Here is a 27,086-nt window from a genome sequence, read left to right as displayed (position 1 = left end):
GGCCCTAGTCTTTCTCTACTGACCTCCTATCAGGTAAAGAAGATCTAATCCTGGACAAGGCAATCCAGATAGTTAGACATCCGAACACCATGAGCAGCACAGGCAATCTTAAAGGCAGAGAATAAAACGTGGGGAAAAAGCCAGCCCTCAGACCAGCTTATCAGGCCACAAGGACACAGGGACAATCCAAGTCAGGAAAGCAATTGCCAAATTGCCCAGCAGAGCGATCTTGCTAGCACTGCAGTGCAAGGCACCCTCACAGGAGAGATCAGTGTCGTGTGAGTATAGCTCAATGCTTCCACTGTAACAGGATTGGACACTATGGCAAACTGCGCAAATCAAAGCCCCAGAAATGCACAGAAGGCCCAAAAGTCATCTCCGAGGTCAAGAGCGAAATCCCAGAACTGCCATGCTTCTTGGGTAAGTTCAAGGAATGTGGTTTCGCATTCTGGAATGCAGACATCTTTGTCAATGGCCATCCAAAATATTTTAAATTAGATTCATGTGCTGTTCTGTCGGACAAGTACATGGCTCAAAGACCTCAGGCTTCAAATGACGGACCCTCCACTTTACAGGGCGGGGGAGTCTGACTACTAGTCAGTGGCATGATCCTGGAACCACTGAGGAATGGCAGCAAACAGATCTATGAGCTGATGTATTTCATCCGCAACCAACCTTTCTCTCTCCTGGGCAGGGATGCCTGCGTAACTTTGGATCTCCTCCAGGTGGCTGAGGATGCCAAGCCAACCCTCTATCATTAGCCAACCCTCTATCATTAGCCAACCCTCTATCATTAGCCAACCAGAACTGCACAGCCCAAGTACTCAAACACTAAAGAGTATTCAGACTTGGATTTCAGCTCTTTGTGGAGCAGGTTGGTCCATTCCCACTGCAGGTCTCAGAAAACCCCCAGTAGTCAGACCAGCCTACCATCCACGAGATAACCAGGATGCCTCCAGTGGAAGTGATACAAGAGAGTGATCAACAGTCCAAGAAGCCTCAACCACCATGCACATGCTGCAGCTCCCAGCCAGCGTGCCACAACCACGTTCTAGCATGCTGGAACCTGGCAGCAGTCTCCCACCATTAACAGCAAAAAGCAGAGGTGAGTGTCCCACTAAACCTTCTTCCTAGCACAGGAATATTGCCCTAGGTGGGTGGGCTCGGCCAGGAAGTCGACTGCCGCCCGCGATCGGGACCGGACTGCGATTTCACGCTGGTGAGCCAATTAAGGCCCAGTGTGAAATGCTGAGCGCTGCCTGTACATGTGGGGGAAGGAGGGCACACGTGTCAAGCACGAACTTCACATGTGCACACGAATGTACGCTGCATAATGTCCCTGAGCCACGGAGCTGCCTCAGGGGGATGAAGCGTTTTCAAAAAATAAAACAAAAGAAAATAAAAATGTAATAAAACATGTCCCCCTCATGTGGCTGTGTCACATGAGCAGGGACATGTTATTAATTAAATTTTAAAACTTTTATTTTATTATTATTTGCTTTTGGAAACCTCCTCCCGTCCGTGGATGAGCTTTCCAAAAAATTGCAAAGGCCGCTTGGCCTGCTGGCAGTGAAAATTTTGATTTAATTGATTATTTAATGGCCTTAACAGGCCTCTTAATTGTTGGCAGACCTGCGGCCAACTCGAATGCGCAGCCACTGACCGAACTACTGCGCGATGACATTGGCACGCTCGGCCGACGTTAAATGCGGGTCACTTCACTCTCCAGCGGGTCAGGCAAACGCCTGCCCACAGAGTGAAAATTTCTGCTGTACGTTTTAATGTGTCTTATGTAAATCTACACACAAAAATTGAGATTCCTTGATTTTTCTGCCCTATTTGTTGTTAAGGGGGACATTTAGAAAAAAAGTACGGAGTGCAATTTATTTTAAATCAAGCATACAGCTTTATATTAAAAATATTTGCAATCATTGTGTTAGCGTTAAATGGTATATATCAGTTTCTCAGTGTGTTTGACATTTAGTTTTGTTAAATCTCTCACTATCCATCTAAAGAATAATTAAAATGCACACAACTGCTTGAGAAGAATGCAGATAATTTGGCCTCAGTAAGAGAATGCCATGAATATGGGTAAAAACACAACAGAACTGCTTCTCAGGTACAATGTAACCTTCAGCCCTTTGGTGGATAGCTGCCTGATATATCAACTACTGTAGCATGAATTTAAAAAAAAAATCACAATCCCCAAATGAAAATGGTTCAACAAGCAAGGATCCTTTTGGAGTGGATTTTGTAAGGTAATTATACACAGGATAATTGAACTTTGCGCTGTTTTAAATTACATTGACATATGACCAGATTCTTAGCCTTGCAACATAAAGATCGAAGTTAGCTTTAGCATTCTAAAATTAGGTTAAATATTATCTATATATGTTCCTGAGAGGCTTTACGAAAAAATTCTATTGAAAAAAAAATATAGTAAGCAATTTCACAGACTTGGTATTTGTCCCTTGAGCTAAATCACATTGACGTCCAATTGTGCATGAGGAGTGAAATTAGTAGCGGGGTTGCAGACTGCCAACAGTACACAGCATCTTGTGTATAATATCTGACGTGGGTAACTCAGGGCCACTTGCTTCTTTAGGCTTGTCCAGCCTTAATTGTATCATTTGATTCCGTTTTCTTAGCATCTGTCCAATGCCCATCATTGGAAACTTGCCCCTGCTTTTAACCAGATAAGGATTGCCCAGTTCATTGGATCTTGCATTACCGGAAACAGACGGAATATGTGATACCATCTGGGCTCCCATAAGGTCTTTCTTTTCTTCATGCATTGGAGGGGTGTGAGCAGGATGACTCAGAGGTTTCATGGATCTTATGCACTCGTACTGCTGAGCTGAAGCTGCATTCTGTTCAGTTGATGCATAAGAGAAAACTCCTGCAGGTCCCGTGCCCCTATGCTGAGGAACTAGCTCAATTCGATCTTGCCCAGTGCAAGAAGGATACCCACTGCTCACAATGGGAAAACTATCTTTTGCTCCTTGTTTTGGGCCCACAGTGTCGAGTGGCTGAGAGTCATACTGTCTGACAGGCATAGGGGTCCCAGGGAGAGGGCGATGCATTTCCAAATACTCCAAGGAACAAGAGTTGACACACCCATTCTTGCTGTTTGTAGCTTCACCAGCTGGAATAGATACAGGAAGGCAAGGTTCCAGCATTAGCCCTGTAGACAGAAGATGAAAACAGAGTTTCAGATTTCCTGACAACAAGGACACTTTGAAATGATTTATTTCTCTCAGGAACTTTGCAACTCCACCGAACATAGAGCAAAAACAAAATCTGTTCTGTAGTGCCAACAGCAGTCCTCCATTTCAAAAATATAGGCATGGAGATTAGAATGTTTGATATTATTCTATGAATGTTTACTATCTTTGTATTAAATTCATCCACTGTTTTAAACGAAACATTAGCTAGTTTGTTTCAAGTGGCTAAAGCCGACATTAAAAAAGCAGTCAAAAAATTGATATGAAGGGGTTAAGGATTTGTATGATAATAATTGCACAAGGTAATATCCAGGTTATATTTTATGGACATTCTAGAATTATAGAGTTGTAAAAGGACTTGCATTTATATAACGCCTTTCATGACATCCCAAAGCGCTTTACAGCCAGTGAAGTACTTTTGACGTGTAGTCACTGTTGTAACATAGGAAAAGCATTGGCTAATTTATACACAGGAAGCTCCCACAACTGTAATGCGATAATGACCAGATAACCTATCTTTGTTTTGTTGATTGAGGGATAAATATTAGCCAGGACATCAGGGATAACTCCTCTGCTCTTCTTCAAGATAGCACCATGGGATCTTTTACATTCGCATTAGAGAACAGGGTCTTGGTTTAATATCTCAGCTGAAAGACAATATCTCCAGCAGTGAGGGGCACTCCCCCAGCACTGCACTAGAGTGTAGATATTTGTGCTCATATCTCTGAAGTGGGATTTGAAGTCACAGCCTTCCGACTCAGAGGCTGGAGAGCTACCAAATGAGTCACAACAAACACTTAGCCAGCAGTTAAGGAGGCAACTTGCCCACTGAGCCTGTGCTAACGCTTTTGAAGAACAATCCAGTTGGTCCCACTACCCCACTCTTTTCCCTGCTTCTCTATCCATGTGACTGTAAATCCATGTCCCTGGAACTATTCTAGTAAATCTCCTCTGCATCCCCTCGAAAGCCTTTATGTCCTTCCTAAGATGTAGTGCCCAGAATTAGACACGATAATCCAATTGAGGTCAAACTAGTGTTTTATACAGGTTTAACATGACTTCTTGGGTTTTGTACTCAATGCCTTTTTTCATAAAGCCCAGGATTCCATACACATTGTTAACTGCTCTATTAACCTGTGCTGCCATCTTCACAGATTTCTGCACCATTGAGCATCCCCAAATGCCTCTCTTCTTAAAATTGTACTATTTAATATGTATTATCTCTCATTCTTCCTACCAAAATTGATTATCTCACGTGTTTTTTGTGTTGAATTTCATGTGGGGGCTGTGTCTGCCCTTTCCACCAGCCTGTCTATGTTCTCTTGAAATCTCTTACTAACTCCTTCACCGTTTACTGCACTTCCAAGTCCAGAATTTTATGCTTCCTCACAGAGGGGTGGGCTGAGTGTGAAATTGAAGGGACAGGATTCCCTCCAGGTTCCCATTTGCCCTGACCACACCGCAAAGCCCACCCTTGCCCCATTTGAGGCCCTTAACTGGCCAATAATTGGCCTCTTTTGGGCCTTTTCCCACCCAGCCTCAACTTTTATGCTGGTGGGAGGATTGAAGTTGCAGGAGGAAGGCCAAAAATCAACAGAGTTACATCTCAGACGGGAAGGGCACGGCGGGGGAGGTGGGGGGCAGGGGGGCAAGGGTACCTCTATCAGAAGCTCCCTTCTGAAGTCTGGCACCCCCCCCCCCCCACTTTAAGGTGGCTTCCAGACCTCCCCCAAGACCCCGATTACCCCCATTGCATCAGCCTAGGCCTTCCCTACCCTCCATACCGTGGATACCTTGAACTTACCTGGGCCTCATGTGCCCGGACCTAGCCTCAGGTGTCCTCCTGCATTTCTTCTTCTGCCCACTGTAGCGCTGTTACTGCAGGGATCAATCAGATTGGCCAGCAGCTCTCGAAAGTGGGACTTCCTCCCAAGTGAGGGGCGGAAGTCCCGCCCGCAACCATTTAACACTCTGCCAACTATTCAGATAGTGGGAGGCGAGAACCTGTCATCTGTAAAATTCAGGCCTGTGTTTGTATCATGTACAAATTTCAAAACCATGTTCTGTCATCGCAGGTCCATGTCATTAATGTGTATTGAAAACAACAGTCATCCTTGTTTTCAACCTTGGGGATCTGCACTCTATATCTCCCTCCAGTCTGAAGAACAACCATTTACCATAATTATCTGCTTTCTAGCCCTTAGACATTTTGCATCCATTCTGCTGTTCCCCCTTTCATGGGCTTCATGGCTTCAATTTTGTTAACAAGTCTAACATGTGGCACTTTGTCACACACCTTTTGGAAGCTTCTTCATACAGCATCAACTGCACTGCATTCATCCAGACACTCTGTTACTTCATCAAAAAACTTAATTCACTTAGTCAACATGATTTGCTATTAACAAATCTGCGCAGGTTCCCCTTCATTAGTCCATGTTTGTCCAACTTTTTTACTTAGATTATTGTTTTCTAAAAGCTTCTGCACCCCTGACATTAAACTGACTGGTCTGTAATTGCCAGGTTTAACCTTCTCTCCATTTCGAACAAGTGTGTAACATCTGTAATCCTCCAGTCCTTTGGCAGCACTCTTGTACCCAAGGAGAGTTGGAAAATTGTGGTCAGCACCTCCGCAATTTCTGCAATAAAAGCAAAACACTGCAGATGCTGGGAAGCTGAAACAGAAAATGCTGGAAAAACTCAGCAGGTGTGGCGGCATCAGTGGAGAGAGAAACAGAGTTAACATTTCGAGTCCGTAGGACTCTTCTGCAGAGCTCTGAAGATGAGTCATTCAGACTCGAAATGTTAACTCTGTTTCTCTCTCCACGGATGCTGCCACACCTGCTGAGTTTTTCCAGCATTTTCTGCTTTAATTTCTGCAATTTCTGCCTTTATTTCCCTCAGAAACCTAGGATGCATTCCATCCAGATCAGGTGACTAATCTACTTTATTTTGTGCCAGCATTCAGAGTACGTCCTCTTTATCTATTTCCAGTTGCCAAGCAACTTCCTTTACAGAGTTCTTTTCCTTGAAAAATGCAAAATACTCATGTATGCTATACTCAGCAATGCCTTCTGCCTTCACCAGTAGATCTCCAATTTGAACCTTAATTTCCCTCACCACTCCTCTGACAAATCTTTTACTGTTAATGTACCTATCAACTGCCAATTTATCCTTGTATTCTCTCACTGTTCCTCTTAGGAGCAGAAGTAGATCATATGGCCCATTGAGCCTGCTCCGCCACTCAACATGATCATGGCTGATCTTGGGCTTCAACTCCATTTTCCTGCCCGCTCCCCATATCCCCAAATTCTCTGCGAGACCAAAAATCTGTCTATCCCTGCCTTAAATATATTCAATAATGGAGCAGCAACAAGCCTCTGAGTTAGGGGATTCCAAAGATTCTCAGCCATTTGAGTGAAGTAATTTCTCCTCATCTCAGTCCTAAATAATTGGCCCCTTATCCTGAGGCTGTGTCCCCATATTTTAGATCCCCCAATTGGCGGAAATAATCTCTCAGCGTCCACCCCATCATACACCTTCAGAATTTTGTATGTTTCAATGAGATTGCCTCTCATTCTTCTAAACTCCAGAGAATATAAGCCCAATTTAGTCAGCCTTTCTTTCACCACAGGACAACCCCTTCATTCCAGGGAACAATCTAGTAAACCTTCATGGTACCACCTCCAATGCAAGTATATCCTTCCTTAAACATGGAGACCAAAACCGCACACAGTACTCAGGGTGTGGTCTAAGCCCTGTGCAACTATAGCAAGACTTCTTTGTTCTTGTACTCCAATCCCTATACAATAAAGGCCAAGGCTCTTACAACCCTTTTCACCTGTCCTTCCTACTTTATATATGATTCTGCCCTGTATTAGCAAACTAACACCTGTCAGATGCCCCTTTCTGCTGCTTCATCCTACTCTCCAACTCCTTCGTCATCCAGGCTGTTCTGGAATTGGCCCTCCCTTTCTCCTTTATGGCCATGTGCCTAGTTATTCTGAGTAGTTTTTAAAATTATATAAAAAATTTCAATGATTTTCAAGCAAACGCTCCATCTTTGCAAAGGCCAACTTCGAATTAAAGCGCAATGACTCAAAATAGAAACTGATTTCTGATGGTGAAATAATTCATAAGATGTAGAATAACTAGGATTTACAGGACACAAGTACAAAGTGATTGCATGCAACTCAGCAGGTTAAGGGAAAGTCAGTCATCAATTCATCACTGCAACTGTTAGGGCAAAAAGTTAGCCTGCTTAGCTGAGAACAAACAAGCAACAAAATGAATAAATTGACAAAACAAAAAATGTGCAAATGCAAGTCTGAAATAAAAACAGAAAATGCTAGAACAGGGCATCCCAAACAGTGGGTTGGGACCCCCAGTGGGGTTGCAAGATGAGATTTTATGGCCGTGAGCTCCGGGGCAGTAATGGCTGCTGTGAACCTTGGACTGATTTCGGAGAGCTGCAAGGCCCGTGCCTGTTCATCAATTCTTGCCACGAGGGAGATGGGGGCGTGAAGGAGGGAAGGTAGGATATGAAGGTCACGGGGTGGGTGGGGTTGAAATAGGGGACAATGGGGCATGCCCAACTCCTCACCCCCCGCCATCGTTCTCGCCCACTCCCATTCAACAACTGAAGCCTTCCCCCTTGCCCCGCTCAATAACTCTCATAGCCCCCCAAATTTGGGGGTCACACAAAGTCTGTGGCATTAAAATGGGGTCACACTAGGAAAATGTTTGGGAAGCACCCTGCTAGAACTACACAGCAGGTCTGTAGGCAACTTTGAAGATAGGTTACTGTTTTAGGAATGAAGCCTTTATCAATTTGATTGAAAAATCTACACCAGAAAGATGAAACTGTCTTTTCATTTTGCAGATACTGCAGGACTTGATTTGTATTGCACACTTTCACTCAACAAAAAATCTCAAAAATGCATGAAGAATGATTAAATAATGTAGCCAAAGTTTAAATATGTTTCAGCACTGATGTTCTGATGAAAGGTCATCGACCTGAAACATTAACTGTTTCTCTCTCCACAGAAGCTGCCTGACTTGCTAAGTGTTTCCAATGTTTTTTGCTTTTCTACATCTGTTGCAGATTTACCTCTCTCTGGATTGGGAACCTTCCTCTCTTTCAGCACAGTTTTGTTGGGGTTTGAAGGTTTAGTGCCTTTCTCTGTTTTCCTTATGGATGGTTTCTGGAAATGCTCCACTCCTTTCTCTGGATTCTTGGGCTTTTTTTCCTATGGAGGTGAAAGTTATAAAAAATATCCCTTAAATAAAAATGGAATTTACAAAGACATTTCTAAAAAACTTATTCATTGAATGTGGGCATCGCTGGCTACACCAGCATTTATTGCTCATCCCTAATTGTCCTTGAGAAGGTGGTGGTGATTATATGTAATTGCCCTTGAGCTGCCTTCTTGAACCGCTGCAGTCCATGTGGTGTAGGTACACCCACAATGCTGTTAGGGAGGGAGTCCCAGGATTTTGACCCAGTGACAGTGAAGGAACGGCATTCAAGTCAGGACGGTGAGTGGCCTGGAGGGGAACATGCAGGTGGTGGCATTGCCATGTGCCTGTTGCCCTCGTCCTTCTAGGTGGTAGCTGTCATTGGATTGGAAGATGCTGTCTAAGGAGCTTTGGTGAGTTTCTACAATGCATCTTGTAGATGGTACACGCTGCTGCTAATATGTGTTGGTGGTGAAGGGAGTGAATGTTTGTGTAAAAGGCACCATCTTCATTTCTCATTGCCAAAGATTTTTAGTTTTTCAAGGGCTCAGAATAGTGCAAATAGCATGAGTTTCTAAAGATCACAACAGATTTTCTTTTGTTCAGGACTCTGCAGCAGTTTAGTGACATAAGTCAGGAATGTGATGGAATTCTCTCCACTTGCCTGGATGAGTGCAGCTCCAACAATATTCAAGAAACTTGACACAATCCAGGACAAAACAGCCTGCTTGATTGGTGCCCCCATCCACCACCTTCAACATTCACTTTTCCACCACTGACCCACAGTAGCAGCAGTGTGTACCATCCAAGATGTACTGCAGCAACTCATCAAGGCTCCTTCGACAGCACCTTTCAAACCTGGGGCCTCCATCGCCTAGAAGGGCAAGGGCAGCAGACGTATAGGAACACCACCACCTGCAAGTTCCCCTCCAAGTCACACACCATCCTGATTTGGAACTCTATCGCCGTTCCTACACTGTCACTAGGTTAAAATCCTAGAACTCCCTCCCTAACAGCACTGTGGGTGTGCCTACACCACAGGGACTGCAGCGGTTCAAGAAGGCAGCTCACCACCGCCTTCTCAAGGGCAATTAGAGATGGGCAATAAATGCTGGCCTAGCCAGTGAAGCCCACATCCTGTGAAAGAATAAGATAGCATGATTTTGGGATGTAACAACATGGCAGCCATGCTTGTACTTCACTGGCATTGCTTCTTCCTCGGGGTATTCCTGAATTTTATAATTGCGAAGGAATCCCTAAAATTGCCCGGGGATCCATAAAAGAAGTAGCAGAGAAACAGAAAAAAAAAGCAACACAAGAGACACAAATGTGATTATTCTAATATAACATTTGATTTTTAAAAAATCATGAATACAATTAAAATTATATATGGAAGCAATTTTATTTAATAGTTGCACGGTTGTATAGAGGAAAATATATAGAAAAGCGAGAACACAAGTTAAAGGAATGTATTGTGTAGGATGGACCAATTATGGTGCAGAGGTGATGGAGTGGAGGCAACAGTCTGTGCCATGTACAACATCAGAGAGGGATCAAAGCGGGGAGAAGGGTAAAAGGTCCAGAGGTTGGATTTTACATGCCTCACCAGATGTCTTTTTGGCAGGGGTGGGGGTGCACGTAAAACAGGTCGCTTGGCTAGCCCACCACCTTCCTGCCCATCCCCAAGCTGACCCTGATAATATGCTTACCATAAGTAAATAGATAATGAATGATCTATTAGCAATATTAGCAAGCCTATTGACCTGGATAATATGCTGCCCATGCCATAACATGACTGGCGTGGGCAGGCGCATGGGAGCGGGCAGGCTGTGTTTTGTGGCCGAATGAGAAAAGGCAGGAAGGAAGGGGCCCCCAAGATGTCACTCACCCTCTTTCCGTCTACCCCTCCAGAACTTGGCACCCCAACCCCTGCTTTATAATCCCTGGGCTCCAGGATCCCTCCCTGCCCTAAAACCCCAGGAGCAGAATTTTCTGCCTGTCGGGCGGGTGGGCCCAACCCAATGTCCGGTGGGCGGAGAGCCGATCCCCGCCGGAGAAGCGGGCCCCGCCGCCATTTTACGTGGGTGGGTCAATTAAGGCCCGTCCAGCGTGACGTCTGGCGGGCAGTGCTATGCGCTTACTGTGCGAGCAGGGGGGGATTCCCTAAAAGCGAGAGTGCGCTCTTTTGCGTATGCGCATGAAAGAGCACACATCTCCCTGAGGCTAAGTGCTGCCTCAGGGAGATCGCTGACAGTTTTAAAAATGTTAAAAACAGAAAAAAAATCCTTAACATGTCCCCCTCATGTGACAATGTCACATGAGATGGGACATGTTCATAAATTACACTAAAACTTTATTAAACTTTTAAAATCCCTGCATGAAACCTCATCCCGCCAGTGGGATGTTTTCTCTAGTTGCCGCCGGGGCTCCTGGCCAACCCGCCAACACTAAGGTTGGACGGGCAGGTCCTTTAATCATTTCAATGATCCTGTCAATGGCCTCAATTGGCCATTGACATGTTGACGGGCCCGCAGCTGATTTTGCTGCGCCCCCGCCTTCCTGAAAATTTAAATGGGGCGGGATGACGTCGGGGGTTCCGCCCGATGTCATCCCGCGTTATTTTATGCGTCGGCGAGCGGGCCCCGCCCCCTGCTCACCGACGGCAAAATTCAGCCCCAGGCCTTAACTTCCTGCGGCAGCCATCCATCTCCTTTGTGCTCCTTCTACCAGTTCCAGTAGGGCCCACTACTGTGCTCTGGTGCTGCTGGGACTGTTGGAGGGCAGAATTCCTCCCATTGAGGGGTGTAATTCCCACTCTCAACCACATCAGTCTGTTATGGCCAAGGTGCAGGGTTCTTCTGGGCACGTCAGTCCCTGGCCGACTTTCTTTCCAGGGTGGGAGGGGGGTTCTACTAAATTATACATGGCAGGCACCATAAAGATCATCTCACAAATCTTACAGGTGATCTGAATGCCTGGATGGTCCCAGTTCCATCCACACAGTTCTTCCAAACAAAATTCCAGTTTCAGCCTTCAAAGATTTAGTCAATTCCACACAGGCAGCAGCTTCCCCATAAACAGGGTTCCACCCATGCAATATTCCCTATATGGCGCACTTCTTCCCAGAACCCTTTCCTCTCTTCAACTCCCATCAGTCGTGGTACAGTGGATCTATCAACAAGCAACTCTCCAGCTCTTCTGCTCCTCTTATGTCTGTGCCACACACAGCCTTTTAACTTCCTTCCTAGTGGTACTGCTTCCAGGTCAAGTGTCGCCAGGTCACAAGCACTAGTATTTCTTATTATCCAAAATTTGCAAATGATCCCTTTACAAGTGCGCAAACTCTTAAAAGTCCTTTTCAAAATTTTTTTAAAGCACTTACACATCCTGCAAATTTTCCTTACTGTTACTGCTTCTGTCAAAGATTTGTCACACTAGACTTGGCTATCCTAATGCAGTCCTGGCTAACCTCCCACATTCTACCCTCAATAAACTTGAGTCATCCAAAACTCTGCATACCCACACCAAGTCCTGTTCACTTGTCACCCCTGTGCTCTCCAACCCACATTGATTCCCAGTCAAGCAATGCCTTGATTTTAAAATGCCCATCCTTCAAATTCCTCCATAGCCTTGTACCTCCCTATATCTGTAATCTCCTGGGGCCCCAAAGCCCTCTGAAATATCTGCGATCCTAACTCTGGCATCCTGAGCATCCCCAAACTTAATTGCTCCACCACTGGTGACTGTGCCTTCAGCTGCCTGGGGCCTAAGCTCTGGAAAGCCTCCCAAAACCTCTGCACCTCACCAGCTCGATTTCTTCTTTTAAAATGCTCCATAAAACCTGCCTCTTTGACCAAGCTTTTGGTCATCTGCCCTAATATCTCCCCAGTGTCATATTTTGTTTTGTAATACTCCCGTGAATGTTTTATTATGTTAAAGGCATTACATAAATACAAGTTGTTGTTTTGGATGAATGTTATTCCTGACTAGTTATTCCTGGTTATTGCCACTTTTTCCAAGAATTCCACACACTGTGACAACAGACTGGAAAAAGCAAACTGATTCAGAAGATTTGGTGGCATATCTGTAACTTTACAATTAACCTGTGTCTTTATCACAAAAACAAACAGAGAGGGAGGCACCCACCTGAAACAACTGAGTGTGATTGTAATAGTAACATTATGCAGGACAATGCCATTTAATCCCTCATTCATAGAATCAGAGAATAATATAGTATGGAACGTGGCCATTCAGCCCATTGTACCTGTGTTGGCTCTTTTAATAGAGCTATCCAATTAGTCCCATTCCCCTGCCCTGTTCTCATAGTCCTGCCAATATTTCCCTTTCAAGTATTTATCCAGCTCCTTTTAGAAATTTAATATGAATTTTCTTCCACTACCCTTTCTGGCAGTAAGACTCACTGCGTAAAAAAAAAACATCCTCATCTTGCCTGTGGTTCCTTTACCAGTTACCTTGATTCACGCTCTTTACGGCAACCTAAACTGGAGGTGTAAGGTTGCCATTCGCTGAGCTGTATACTGAAGTAAATTTAAAGAGCTCAATAAAAAGATTCATTAAGCAGCTTTCAGCAGATTCTGATTATTCTTTCCGCCAACAATTAGAGTTCGTGCTAAAGCCCTACATTCTCATTATTGCCACATTGCTGTTCCTATTGGGAATGCCCCTATACCTGAGGTGTCTGGAGAAGGAAAATGAGGGCCAATAGACGAACACCACACAGGTCAGGCTGTACCAGTGGCATTTTGTGCTCACCCACGAGTACCATTATCTATGGACAGAAGTGCACATATTTTGGTTTGACTTTGTTTTGTCAGAAGAATAGTGAGTAGTTGCCATTCCCAAGGGAGGCTATTAAAACAGAGCCAATGGTCCAATTTGCCAGTCCTGCCCACGGAGGGACCCATTGCTGGAAAATTCAGAAAGGCAGCGAAACAAACGTCCATTGACCTTGGGCATGAATTTCACCAGAAAGTCCCAGCCATGATAATATGAAGGCCTGTTTAGCCTTAATATGGAATGGGTCTTCAAAAGTACTCTAATCACAGTACTTTGTGCTGCAATTAGTGCAGCATGAACTAAGGCATTCTATGATAATCAACAGCCTTCATAGCCTGATTGGCCACGCCTACCACCAAGCATATCTGCAGTCAAATAAGTAATTACATCCCCTCCAGGGAAAGCACAGGGGGTTGGTGAGGGGTTGGGTGATGGGGGTTGGCCTTCCCAGCCCAAGGCCCCCTTATTGCTTTAAAAATCTTTGTCCCTGGGCTGCTGCTGGGAAGCTGCCACCATTTAACTCAAGTGGCAGGGAGTCGGGGGGGGGGGGGGGGGCTGCAATCCATCATTGGCAAAGTGACAACAGCACATTAAAATGACCCTTAATAGAGTCCTTACATATGTAAATTAGCTGCCCACCTCCCTGGGGTTGGCAGACGGCCCAATTCCAATCCCAATGTCGGTAAAATTCTCTGACGGCAGGGCATGGTCAAGCAGCCTCCAATCCAGCTACCCAAGATTTTACTGGCCCCCCCGTAACATCCCTCTCCACTTCCTGGAGGCCAGTAAAATTCAGCTCAACAGTGGTCATCTAAATTCACAGACCCTGGATTGGAGATCCAGATGCAGAGCTCTGCCATCTTCTCCAAAGATTGCTACAACCAACAAGCAGCACAGGGCTGCCATTAATAACATCAATATTCACCCATAGCCAGCAGTCTGCCTCCACCTCCTTCCAGGCTTGCTGCATTGCTGAATTTTGGGGAAAATATCCCAGAATTGCAAGAAGGTCGACACCACCCCAACTTCAACAGCCATCAAACAGGGAATTGTGATACTTTGTTATGTCTGATCGTAGGAGTGTGGATAGCGAGAGATCAACATGAACTGCTGGGGGCTAACACCAGCATTAAGCGAAGGAGCTCAAACTTGAAATGGATTGTAGGCTGGGAGGGTGGGGGGGAAAAGTTCTCCTTTGAGGTGCCATGTTTTACAGAGTGACAATCACAGCACTCTAACCTTCATGGTTCTTGATATAAGCCAACATCTTCATCAAAAATAAAAACGCTGGAAAAACTTAGCAGGTCTGACAGCATCTGTGGAGAGAAAGACAGAGTTAACGTTTCGAGTCCGTATGACTCTTCTTCAGAGCCATCTCTCCAGAGTTATACAGACTCAAAACATTAACTCTGTCTTTCCACAGATGCTGTCAGACCTGCTGAGTTTTTCCAGCATTTTTTGTTTTTGTTTCAGATTTCCAGCATCTGCAGTATTTTGCCAACATCTTGCTGTTGTTCTCAAATCTTTTACCTGTTATGCTTCGTAAGCTGTTGGTGCATCTCCTTTTTTGTCTCCCCCTTGATCTCTGCTTCCCTCAATGTTACCAGTAACTACCAGGTGTTCTAGTTTATCTCTCCTAAGTACATGTCCAAAGAATTGTAGTTGTCTATTGTTGACTATCTGCAAAAGTTCTTGTGTGCTTGTCTTCCTCAAAACTTTCTCGTTAGTTGTGTATGTTGTACAACTAACATCCATCATATGCTTCAGAATCTCGCTCACCTTTTGATTTATCTTCCATTTCATATCTTCTCATATTCCAACTTTCGCATCCATATAGTAATGTTGGCCAGATGTAGCATTTTAGTAATTTTAGGGTGACAAGTACTGTGATGAATTGAGAGTGGGAGATGAGAGAGAAGACTATGATTATAAATTGGGAGAGCTAGAGGAGAGAGATTTAGTGAAGGGGAGGGAGTTGGATGGGGTGCAGTGTCTCTGTGAACTCGGGTCAGAGGAGTAGAATGCCTCTCTGAGCTGGGCATTAATGTGTTAATGAATACTGTATAATTTTGGGGAAATGCTGGTTTGGCTCTCCACTGAAAGTCCAAATATAATTTTGTTAGTTCTTTCTTTTAAGATCAACAATCTATCAATTGTAAAGTACAAAATTAACTAGAAGGCATAATTTTGAATGCAAAGTTCAATACTTTCCTCAGGAGCATGTCCCTTTCACCATCTTCATTCAAGCCTTCATTTAATTTATTTTGATCTTCTCCTGTACAGCTGAAGGAATGTTGGACACACCCAGGGTTAAGTTACAAACCCATCTATCTACTTGTTTTGAAATGTCATGTAGGCTTGTAATCAGGGCCATTCTTGAATTGTCAGCTTTTAGGGGCCTCTGTCAGCTTTCCTTTAAAAGCTGTTGGTCGGCTTGTACTAGTTATCTAGATTAGCATATGTGTTAGCAATTATATCAGCCTCAACACTCCCAGTTGTGTCTGATTGTACTATGGGTCTGGCTGTTGGGAAAAGCCTGGTTTACTTTTTGTGGCTCCAGACAATCCAGCTGGAGAGATGAAACAGTTCATTCATCAGGAGGTTTGTCTCAAAAAATTGAAGATGGGATTTAAAACACAGGAACTTGAAGCTAAAGTACAGCTGCTCTTTATTGGAATCTCGTAAATGTTTGAGATGACTGAGCAAAAGAAAGAGTTGACTCTTCAGGCCAAATGCTTAAAAACAGAAATTATCCAGACTAAAGGGTGTGTGGCAGCTGCAATCGTTTGTCGAACCGCTTCAGGCAAACTTAATGGTGACTGGACAAAGGGGTCAGTCTACTCAGTGAAGCAAGTAAAAGACAGCTTTCTCTAAGTGCCCAGAGCTCTATGTAAGTTGATAGAGGGCACAGTTATCTTCTCAACAGATGGAGCAATCAGTACTGCAAAACAATAAGGGTTGAATTGTTTCCAAAAACAACAAATACCCATTAATTATGTGATATGCAACACTCCTTTTCAAAAAAAAATCTTGTAAAGTCGTCAGCCCTTTTTGCTGCTCCATGCATTAATATCCTGAAAATTGTAGCTATACATTGCCCGTTGCAAATCTGGTTGATGCCTCCACAATGGGCAACCTAGGTGCCAACTGTTGCAGGACACAACTAGCTTTGCCAACCATCCAGGGCCATCCAGGAATCTTTAAGAATTAAAGGTTACTCTCCGGGACAGCACTGTGAGCAACTCAGGAGAAAAATCAAAAGAGCATTAAAAAAAAGTGTTTTTCCTTTTCTTGGTTCTAAAAATATTGGAGGTGGGAAAAAGATTATTTGACAGACAGTCAAGGATTATCCAGTCAGGTAAGGGAGAGCCTGTTCAATTCTCAATTGGTGTGGGAAGGCGGTCTGCTACAATAATGGACATCTTGGCTGACCAAGAGCGAGATATGAGAGTGGACTGGTTACAGGTCATGTGGTGAAACTGCCAGCAGATTTACCAACCCTCACAATAGCCTATCTGTAAAATATTAATCAGAGTCTTGTGATGTATACAGGATCCTGATGCAATCTTGAGATCCCAATGGTCAGAGCTCAACATTGGGCAGGCTCAGTTCATTGCTACCAGGTTCTCGAGCTGCCGAATGAGCAGCTCATAAAACATGTCAGGAAAATTAAGCAAAAAAAAGAAAACAACTGTGGCAGAACTGTTGGTAAACAAGTGCATTTTGAACACCTGTGTTCTGAAAAATGCAAGAGTCCTAGACATAGGACTCAATGAAATCAAACCTATAAGTCAGATTGGAGAGTTGTACACCAGCTCTTATCAGATCTGGTTTAGTTGGAAAACCCATTCACCAAGTCAGCTAGTTGGCCATAGTCATACTCATAACATGAAGAAGTGGTGACTGAGTACAACAAAACCACTTATGCCGAATCTCCACATGTACCAGACATGCTAGATTAACTCAAGTGCAGTGCACTGTAGCATTCTGTACATATTGCAAACGCTCAACAACTGTCAATGATCAAACTAGTTTATTAGAGCAGTAATCCTGTATTTCATCTGTGTTTACATTAAGTATTGTGTACGTGGGTGCAGTGTTCTGACTGATCCATCCTATTCTAATCTATAATTTTTATTGTTATTTGCCCCTTACTGTTACTTTTCCTATATCTTTCACTATCACTTTATTTATTTTTCATGTTGTAATGTCATTTTTTACATTATCCATCTTTTAAAAATAACCACATGACATTACTATTTCCTCAATATACTGGTCAGACCCTTCCTCAAAATGGGCAATATAAATCAAAATCTGCAAAAAGTATATAAAACCGATTTTCTTTTTACTGACTTGATCATAAAAGTGGTTGATCAGTAATGTGTCTCTAGGGGAAAATCGTTTCACATTTGATAGAATTATAGTTGTTATCTATGCCTCATTTGTAGTATTGATTTGCCTCAGGTGGCATCCCAAATCAATCAGTCCTGGATACGAAGACCACCATTTGATTTGATTCCACACGGGTTGTTTGTTTTCCATTGTTGTCAGTGCTCTGAATCTGCCCTGTAGCACTTCAGAGCACTGGCAGCCTCAGCAGATACAGACCCACTTCAAATAGAAGAGGTATTCCAAAATAAATGAAGCTTCAAGCTTCCCAAAACTGAATGTAATTGTGTAAGGAATTCCCAACTTAATGATGTTCAGGTAATAGATTAATTTAAATAGAAATAGAATTAGATGTTTGTTGTTCAGAGTGGCTTAGCCCAGAATGGCACCTTTAGTCAGAAATAATGGTCTCAGAGATATAACAGTAGTTATAGACTGTAAATACCTGTACAAATAAACACCAGCAGAGAATATATAAACCTGTAGTCACTGTACCTCCTGTATTTCCTTGAGTCTGTATTTATCAGGCTGATGCAGTAGATTCTTGTAGCAAATACCATTTGCAAAGTCTCGTTTCTATAATAGAGGAAAAATAGAGTTAACGTAAAAGTTTGGGATAAGGTTTCCTCCATTTGCTTGGCATAGTGAAATGGTCAAATGGTGAACATGTTTATAAAAACACACCAACACATTTTTAACATGCAGAAGAAATCTTCCTCCACTATCTGTTTACTTAAAAATTTACATTACAGAAGTAATCTTCTTGGACCTGTGACAGGATGTACTAATTGCCTGGGCCCAGACCCAGGAAAATACATTCTAATGAATGACTGTGAATAACTTTTACATTGAATATTATTTTCACAGGCATTTTTGTATTAAAGCATTTGCTGTATTTAAGATTGACATAGTAATTGGGTGCCATTAAATCGTGAACATCACTCTCAGTCTCCTGTTTAAAAAAGGTTGCAAAGAGTTTAGATGATTTCAAAGGTTTCCTTTATTCTGTCCTGTCGATTTTTGGTTTTAACAGTAACTGCTGAGGGTAGAATCATTGAGCTCAGTGAGTAGGGATGCAATTATTGACACAGAACACCTCTGCAATTTTAGAGCTTCAACAGTGTGTGTGTGTTAAGTCAACTTCTGACCTAAGTGTGTCAGTACATCCATCCAACAATTCCCTCAAAGGTCTGCTCAATGCTTGCTGTTTGAACACAGATTTAGATAGAATTATGCCACAGTCACATGGTCACTAACATTTTACCATTCCGAAAGGCTCACTAAAAATAACATCAAAGTATAATGTATTGCAAAACCCTATTATGAGGAAAAACATGACTATAAAAAGAGGCCAGTCAGAATCAGTCTGAAGACAGACTGAACATATTGATATTAATAATTGGAGATTGAAAAGTACGAACAAGATTCAACAGATGACTTCATTAGAGTATGTCTGCATGACTCAGCAAACAAAACATAAACAGGACTCCACAGAGAAGCTGTCAAATTGTCATCATTTTAACATAAACTTAACTGGCGGGGAAGAAGATAAAGATCACATGGCAAATGGTACAATATTGAACCCCAGAGTTTCCCCTTTTGTTGAGTGAATTTGAAGAATATTCAAATAGAAATGTCACACACTAGAATGATTATCCGAGTAAACACAAAGTATAGGATTCTCTATCTCTCAACCAACATGGGTAAAACACAGAGATAAAAACAAAAAAAAAACTGCGGATGCTGGAAATCCAAAACAAAAACAAAAACAGAATTACCTGGAAAAACTCAGCAGGTCTGGCAGCATCGGCGGAGAAGAAAAGAGTTGACGTTTCGAGTCCTCATGACCCTTCGACAGAACTTGAGTTCGAGTCCAAGAAAGAGTTGAAATATAAGCTGGTTTAAGGTGTGTGTGTGGGGGGCGGAGAGAGAGAGAGAGAGAAGTGGAGTGGGGGTGTGGTTGTAGGGACAAACAAGCAGTGATAGAAGCAGATCATCAAAAGATGTCAACAACAATAGAACAAAAGAACACATAGGTGTTAAAGTTAAAGTTGGTGATATTATCTAAACGAATGTGCTAATTAAGAATGGATGGCAGGGCACTCAAGGTATAGCTCTAGTGGGGGTGGGGAGAGCATAAAAGATTAAAAAAAAATTTTTTTAAAAATAATGTAAATAAGTGGGAAAAGGAAAATCTATATAATTTATTGGAAAAAAAAAGGAAGGGGGAAACAGAAAGGGGGTGGGGATGGGGGAGGGAGCTCACGACCTAAAGTTGTTGAATTCAATATTCAGTCTGGAAGGCTGTAAAGTGCCTAGTCGGAAGATGAGGTGTTGTTCCTCCAGTTTGCGTTGGGCTTCACTGGAACAATGCAGCAAGCCAAGGACAGACATGTGGACAAGAGAGCAGGGTGGTGTGTTAAAATGGCAAGCGACAGGGAGGTTTGGGTCATTCTTGTGGACAGACCGCAGGTGTTCTGCAAAGCGGTCGCCCAGTTTACGTTTGGTCTCTCCAATGTAGAGGAGACCACATTGGGAGCAACGAATGCAGTAGACTAAGTTGGGGGAAATGCAAGTGAAATGCTGCTTCACTTGAAAGGAGTGTTTGGGTCCTTGGACGGTCAGGTGTTGCATCTTTTGCGTGGGCATGAGGTGGTACCATAGGAGGGGGTTGAGGAGTAGGGGGTGATGGAGGAGTGGACCAAGGTGTCCCGGAGGGAGCGATCCCTACGGAATGCCGATACGGGGGGGTGAAGGGAAGATGTGTTTGGTGGTGGCATCATGCTGGAGTTGGCGGAAATGGAGGATGATCCTTTGAATGCGGAGGCTGGTGGGGTGATAAGTGAGGACAAGGGGGACTCTATCATGTTTCTGGGAGGGAGGAGAAGGCGTGAGGGCGGATGCGCGGAAGATGGGCCGGACACGGTTGAGGGCCCTGTCAACGACCGTGGGTGGAAAACCTCAGTTAAGGAAGAAGGAGGACATGTCAGAGGAACTGTTTTTGAAGGTAGCATCATCGGAACAGATGCGACGGAGGCGAAGGAACTGAGAGAATGGGATGGAGTCCTTACAGGAAGCAGGGTGTGAGGAGCTGTAGTCGAGATAGCTGTGGGAGTCGGTGGGTTTGTAATGGGTATTGGTGGACAGTCTATCACCAGAGATTGAGACAGAGAGGTCAAGGAAGGGAAGGGAAGTGTCAGAGATGGACCACGTGAAAATGATGGAGGGGTGGAGATTGGAAGCAAAATTAATAAATGTTTCCAAGTCCTGACGAGAGCATGAAGCGGCACCGAAGTAATCATCGATGTACCGGAGAAAGAGTTGTGGAAGGGGGCCGGAGTAGGACTGGAACAAGAAATGTTCCACATACCCCATAAAGAGATTGGCATAGCTGGGGCCCATGCGGGTACCCATAGCCACACCTTTTATTTGGAGGAAGTGAGAGGAGTTGAAGGAGAAATTGTTCAGCGTGAGAACAAGTTCAGCCAGACGGAGGAGAGTAGTGGTGGATGGGGATTGTTCGGGCCTCTGTTCGAGGAAGAAGCTAAAACACAATGGCTGGGATTTTTGGGTCCCGTCCGCCACAGGACCGGAAAAATCTTGCCCGACGTCAACGGACCTTTGGCTAGTTTGTCAAATTTTCTGATCCGTTTGCGACGATCCCACCACAGGCAGGACTGGCAAATCCAGGCCAATATCTGGTAATAATCACACTGCTATTTCTGGGACATTGCTGTGCACAATTTGGCTGACATGTTTCCTACATTACAATGGTGGCTACACTTGAGAGTACTTCACTGGCTGCAAAGTGCTTGGACACAAACTGAGGTCATGATAGATGCTGTGCAAAATGCAAGTTTTTCTTATGATTTTCACATGAGTCTAGACAGTGAGTATTGCTGAAGCGTTATGCCTTAATCTTATCGAACCAGCAGCTGACCACTTGCACTTCCAGTAGGGGTCACTAGATTACTGACAAGAGCAGAAATCCTGGTTGATTTTCCCTTCATCAACAAAACTTCCATTCACTTGGGTGGGAATTTCCGGTCCTACAGTGGACAGGCCTGGAAAATCCTGCCCATGCTTATTGCCCACCATTGGCATGTGTTGGAAGGGTTTCCAGGTTGATAGTCAAACTGTTTGACTGCATTATGAACACACCTTCCTTAGCCAGCAAGTACTGGGGTGGAACTCATACGAACATACCAAATAGGAGCAGAAGGAGGTCATTTGGCCCCTCGAGCCTGCTCCACCATTCAATAAGGTCATGGCTGATCTGTTTGTATTTCGAGTTCCACATTCTCATCTACCCCGATAACCTTTGATTCCCTTGCCTAACAAGAATTTATCCACCTCTGCCTTAAAGATATTCAATGACCCCGCCTCCACTGTCTCCTGAGGCAGAGTTCCAAAGTCGCACACCATCTGAGAGAAAGAATTTCTCCTCATCTCTGTCCTGTAAGGGTGACCACTAATTTTAAAGCAGTGCCCCCTAGTTCTGGACACACACAACAGGAAACATCCTTTCAATGTCCACCTTGTCAAGACCATTCAGGATCTTATATGCTTCAATCACGTCACCCCTCATTCTTCTAAACTCCAATGGAAACAAGCCCAGCCTGTCCAACATTTCCTCATAAGACAACCTACTCATTCCAGGTATCAATCTAGTAAACATCCTCTGAACTGCCTCCAATGCATTTACACCTTTCCTTAAATAAGGAGACCAAAACTGCACACAATATTCAAGATGTGGTCTCACCAATGCCCTGTATAACTGAAGCATAACATCTTTACTTTTATATTCAATTCCTCTTGTAATAAAGGATAGCATTCCATTAGCTTTCTTGATTACATGCTGCACTGTATACTAACCTTTTGTGACTCATGTATGAGGACACTTAGATCCCTCTGCACCTCGGAATTCTGCAGTTGTTCTCTGTTTAAGTAATACTCTGCTTTTTTATTCGTCCTGTCAAAGCGAATAACTTCACATTTCCCCAAGTTCTACTCCATTTACCACATCTTTGCCCACTCACTCAACTTTTCTATATCAGTCTACAACCTCCTCATGCCTTCTTAACAACATACTTTCCTACCTATCTTTGTGTCATCTGAAAATTTAGCTACCATTCCTTCGCTCCCTTCATCTAAGTCATTGATGTAAATTGTAAAATATTGAGGCCCCAGCACAGACACCTGCTGGACTCCATTCGTCATCTCCTGCCAATCAGACAAAGACCCCTTTATGCATACTCTCTGCTTTCTGCCAGCCAGCCAATCTTCTATCCATGCTAATATGTTACGCCTACACTGTGAGCTTTTATTTTTTGCAATAACCTTTGATGTGGCACCTTATCAAATGTTTTCTGGAAATCCAAGTACAGTCCATCTACAGGCTCCCCTCTATCCACCACACACGTTACTCCTTCAAAGAACTCTAATAAATTGGTTAAACATGATTTCCCTTTCATGAAATCATGCTGTTTCTGAGCTACTGGCTCAGAGATACATGGTGGGATTTTCTGCACCCTCCCGCTGCCGTGATCTTCCGGTCCTGCCGCAAGTCAATGGACTTCTGGCTGGGGCACTGCCTCGCCCACGGCGGGTCCAGCCTGCGACGGGGCTGGAAAATCCCGGCCAGAGACACTACCCACCGCAGTGTCGAGACTAAATGCAATGCCCCATCTGAGATTAACTGAGGGTTCACTACATGGAATGGGGATGAAGAGTGGGACCTTTGTGGTCTCCATGGTTGTCTTGACTGGCTACACTAGTTCTTGCACTAAAATAGATATTTTCTCACCAATATATATTTCTTACCTCAGATATTCTTTCTAAAAAAATCACTGCTTAGATTATTGCTTACCTGAATACTTTTAAAATACTGATCCAATTTCCTGTTTAGCAGAAAGTAAATGCAAAGGGTGTGGGAGGCTCGGTTTGATAGTACAGTGTTTACCACCTCAGTATGTTTATATCCCAGCTTCTCAGTCATGTGGAGCAGCACACTCTGATTCAAGTCCTCTGGACGAAGCCTAGATAAGTAGAGATCATTGGGTGGTTACCAACTACTGTCGATACATATCAGAAGAGGACAGTAAACATATTTTAGAACTAATTGCTGAATTATTTTGATTAACAATGTATGATCCACAGCAATGGTAAACAATGGTCAAAATTTAAATAGACATCAATAGTTAAGAATGAACCATTACCACAGATTCCTACATGGTAATGTAAACAGCAAGCTGTGCCAACAATATGTTCCCAGGCTAGCTAATTGTCATGGAATTGTATGGAATGCTCATTACAGTAGAAGATCAGAGTCTAATTTTTAGATTATGATTCTGAACTCAAATGTTTGCGACTCTGAGTGCAATTCCAGATTTAAATGATTTTACTTTTTGAACTTTGTAGTTTCAACTTTTTTTTTAGTTTCGTAAAGCGGATCTCCCATGGCATTGCTCACATATCCCAGTTATGATATGTAACTGATCACCTGGTCTGTTCCCTTAAGAACATTGCTGTATTAATAGGCAAATTCAGGAACTGTAGTTACTTATAAATTACTGAGCTCAGAGGGAAGTTGTAGTTCTAGATAACATTCTATTTTTCTTTTTTTTGAAAATTGTTTTGCATCTACAACAAAATGTGTTGGACTTATGGCTAAGCAACAAAATTTATCAGGCAAATTCTACAAGACAACATTCGCAACAGAGAGTTAGGTACAGAGATCAGAGAGTTAGGTACAAAAAAATTAAGAGCCACAAATTGAGCATGCTAGCTGCTATATTCAATTGTCAAATTTGCCCTCCCACTAGCAAGGCTGGATGTTGGAAGTGCTAACTTGTAAATGTACACACATAGGAGTTCATCTCCAATGGCATTGTGCACAAGATGTGAAGTCCCAGTGTGATCTTCAGGTGTAGTGTGGTCTCCAGTTGGAAGATAATTGAACTATGCTGTGCCCATTTTAACATCATATGTTCTGTTATTAATTTTATATAATGCTTTGATTTAATTTTATTATATAGTGAGAAATACCACACTTAGTGCAATTTGTCAAGTATAGCAGCAAGGGCATAAATACTTTGAAGAGATTTGCTGTGATTACAATCATCTGAAGAGACTGGAGAAACTGGAGTTATTCTCTTTATTGCAGAGATGGCTAAGAGGAGGTTTGAAAGAGATGCTCGATATCATGAAGGGTTTAGATAGAATAATGAAGAAAAGCTTTTCCAATGACTGAGGACTCTATAACCAGAGGGCGCAGATCTAAGGTGATTAGCAAAAGAACAAGAGGTGATTATTTTTATTATTCATTTACAGGATGTGGGATTTGCTGTCTAGGCCAGCATTTATTGTCCATCCCTAATTGCCCTTGAGCTGCCTTCTTGAATTGCTACAGTCCATGTGGTGTAGGTGCACCCGCAATGGAGTTCCAGGATTTTGATCCAGTGACAGTGAAGGAATGGCAATATATTTCCAAGTCAGGATGATGAGTGACTTGGAGGGGAACTTCCAGATGGTGGTGTTCCTGTGTGCCGGCGGCCCTTATCCTTCTAGGTGATAGTGGTCATGGGTTCAAAAGGTGCTGTCTAAGGAACCTTGGTGAATTCCTGCAGTGCATCTTGTAGATGGCACACACTGCTGCTACTGTGCGTCGGTGGTGGAGGGAGTGAATGTTCGAGAATGTGGTGCCAATCAAGCGGGCTGCTTTGTCCTGGACGGTATCAAGCTTCTTGAGTGTTGTGGGAGATGCACTCAGCCAGGCGATGGGGAGTATTCCATCACACTCCTGGCTTGTGCCTTGTAGATGGGGGACAGCCTTTGGGGAGTTGGGAGGTGAGCTACTCGTCACAGAATTCCTAGCTTTTGACCTGCTCTTGTAGCCACTGTGTTTATATAGCTAGTCTGGTTCAGTTTCTGATCAATGGTAACCCCCAGGATGTTGATAGTGGGGATTAGGATTTGGAATGCACTACCTGATAAGATGGTGTAGGCAGGTTCAATAGTAGTTTTCATAATGGAATTGGTTAAATACTTGAAGAAGAGAAAACTTCCGGGATTTAGGGAAAGAGCAGGGGAGTGAAACTAACTGGATTGCTCTTCAAACGAGCCGGTTTAGGCTTGATGGGCCGAAAGGTCTCCATTTGTGTTGTGCTAATCTATGATTCCAGAGAGAAGGGCCTGGATTTTTGCTGAGAGGGCTGGGAACACTTTAGAAATGGTGGGAGGAACTTGCTTCTAGGATTCCTGTCCCCATGGGGAGTTTTAGGGCAATTTTCACTGGTGCGGCTTAAGGATGCAGATAGCCCTCCTGCACGCAGAACTCCTGCCCTTACTGGCTCTATTGCAGGTGTGGGCAGTTTAAAACACCACAATACTGCAACCCATTCCACTTTAGTGTTCTGTTAGAATACATGGTTCACAGTAGCTCAAAGGAATCATGAACATAAGGGTCCCCAGTCACCTGCTCCTGGGATTCTTTTGTTGACAGGCTTTGTAATACAAAAATAAACTGTTCTTTCAGTTTGCTGTATTGTAAAGTAGATGTGTTTTTACTGCAGTGATTGATTACAGGGCTCTGACCTGCAATGGTAAGTTGACCAGTGCATTCACAAGGGTTGTGTGAGTGTTGAGTTGTATTAGAGTTTTTTTTCCCATCAGGGAAGTGATATTATACATTCAAAACTGAAGAAAATGTGGCTTGGGAACTCTTTCTGTTATGATCTGGAGTAATTTAAAACTTCAGACCTTAATCATTTAAAAAAGACTGCAGCTTTCACCAGAGTAAAAAAAACAAGACACTTACTGCTGGAGTGCATTGATTGACAGGGTATTTGGCATAGTTTAGAGAATTTTGTTTTTACAATTTCAATAGGCTTCATTGTTTGTGATCTGCAAGAGCTACAATGCTTTGTTATTATAGTTGGCCCCATTATGAATGTCTGGCTGAGTTTCAAAAACTCCAGGATGAAACACTTACCTGAGCAGTGAGTTGTGATCACATTTTAACTTAATTTTAAGAAGTTATTGTTTGATAATGTTTGATGCAGTTAGTGAAATAAATGTTTATTTGTTTTTACAACAGATGGACCACTTGAAGGATTTTTTTTTAAATGGGTTTAATGAATGAGAGTTTTTTTCTGTATGAAGAATGTTTGACTGAGAGCTCGATTGGGCTGTTAGAAGTTTTTTTTTATCTCCATTTCAAAGACATAGCTCCTAGGTCTGCCCATAGTGGCTACTGAGTGATTGGCAATTGGAAGATACAGGGTAAGCATGGAGAGGGCAAGGGGATAAACATGGTTGGGGGGGGGGTGGGGGCATCCTAACCCACCGGTCTCACCGTCCGCCCAACTCCATTGCAACCCGGGGCCTGCATCCATAGTCTTGGGCCCTAACTCCAACCCGCCCCCATCTCCTTCAAGTGAA

At 43.4% G+C, this 27,086-nt stretch overlaps 1 protein-coding gene across 1 annotated transcript in view; it reads right to left on the bottom strand.

The window, feature by feature from the left end:
- Positions 1-1,656: 1,656 nt before the first annotated feature.
- Positions 1,657-27,086, bottom strand: part of hunk (hormonally up-regulated Neu-associated kinase) — a 68,523-nt gene continuing 43,093 nt past the window's right edge. The window contains exons 7-10 of the mRNA XM_041210694.1: positions 23,515-23,683; positions 18,141-18,221; positions 8,332-8,470; positions 1,657-3,184 (exon numbers count right to left, since the gene is read on the bottom strand). Of these exons, the coding sequence (XP_041066628.1) occupies positions 2,517-3,184; positions 8,332-8,470; positions 18,141-18,221; positions 23,515-23,683 (1,057 nt within the window). The 3' untranslated portion in view covers positions 1,657-2,516. The remainder of the gene's footprint in view (positions 3,185-8,331; positions 8,471-18,140; positions 18,222-23,514; positions 23,684-27,086) is intronic.

Source organism: Carcharodon carcharias, chromosome 18, assembly GCF_017639515.1.
Source record: "Carcharodon carcharias isolate sCarCar2 chromosome 18, sCarCar2.pri, whole genome shotgun sequence".
Classification (NCBI taxonomy): Eukaryota; Metazoa; Chordata; class Chondrichthyes; order Lamniformes; family Lamnidae; genus Carcharodon; species Carcharodon carcharias.
Note: the sequence above shows the minus strand (reverse complement) of the source record. Positions and strands in the feature narration are given on the sequence as shown.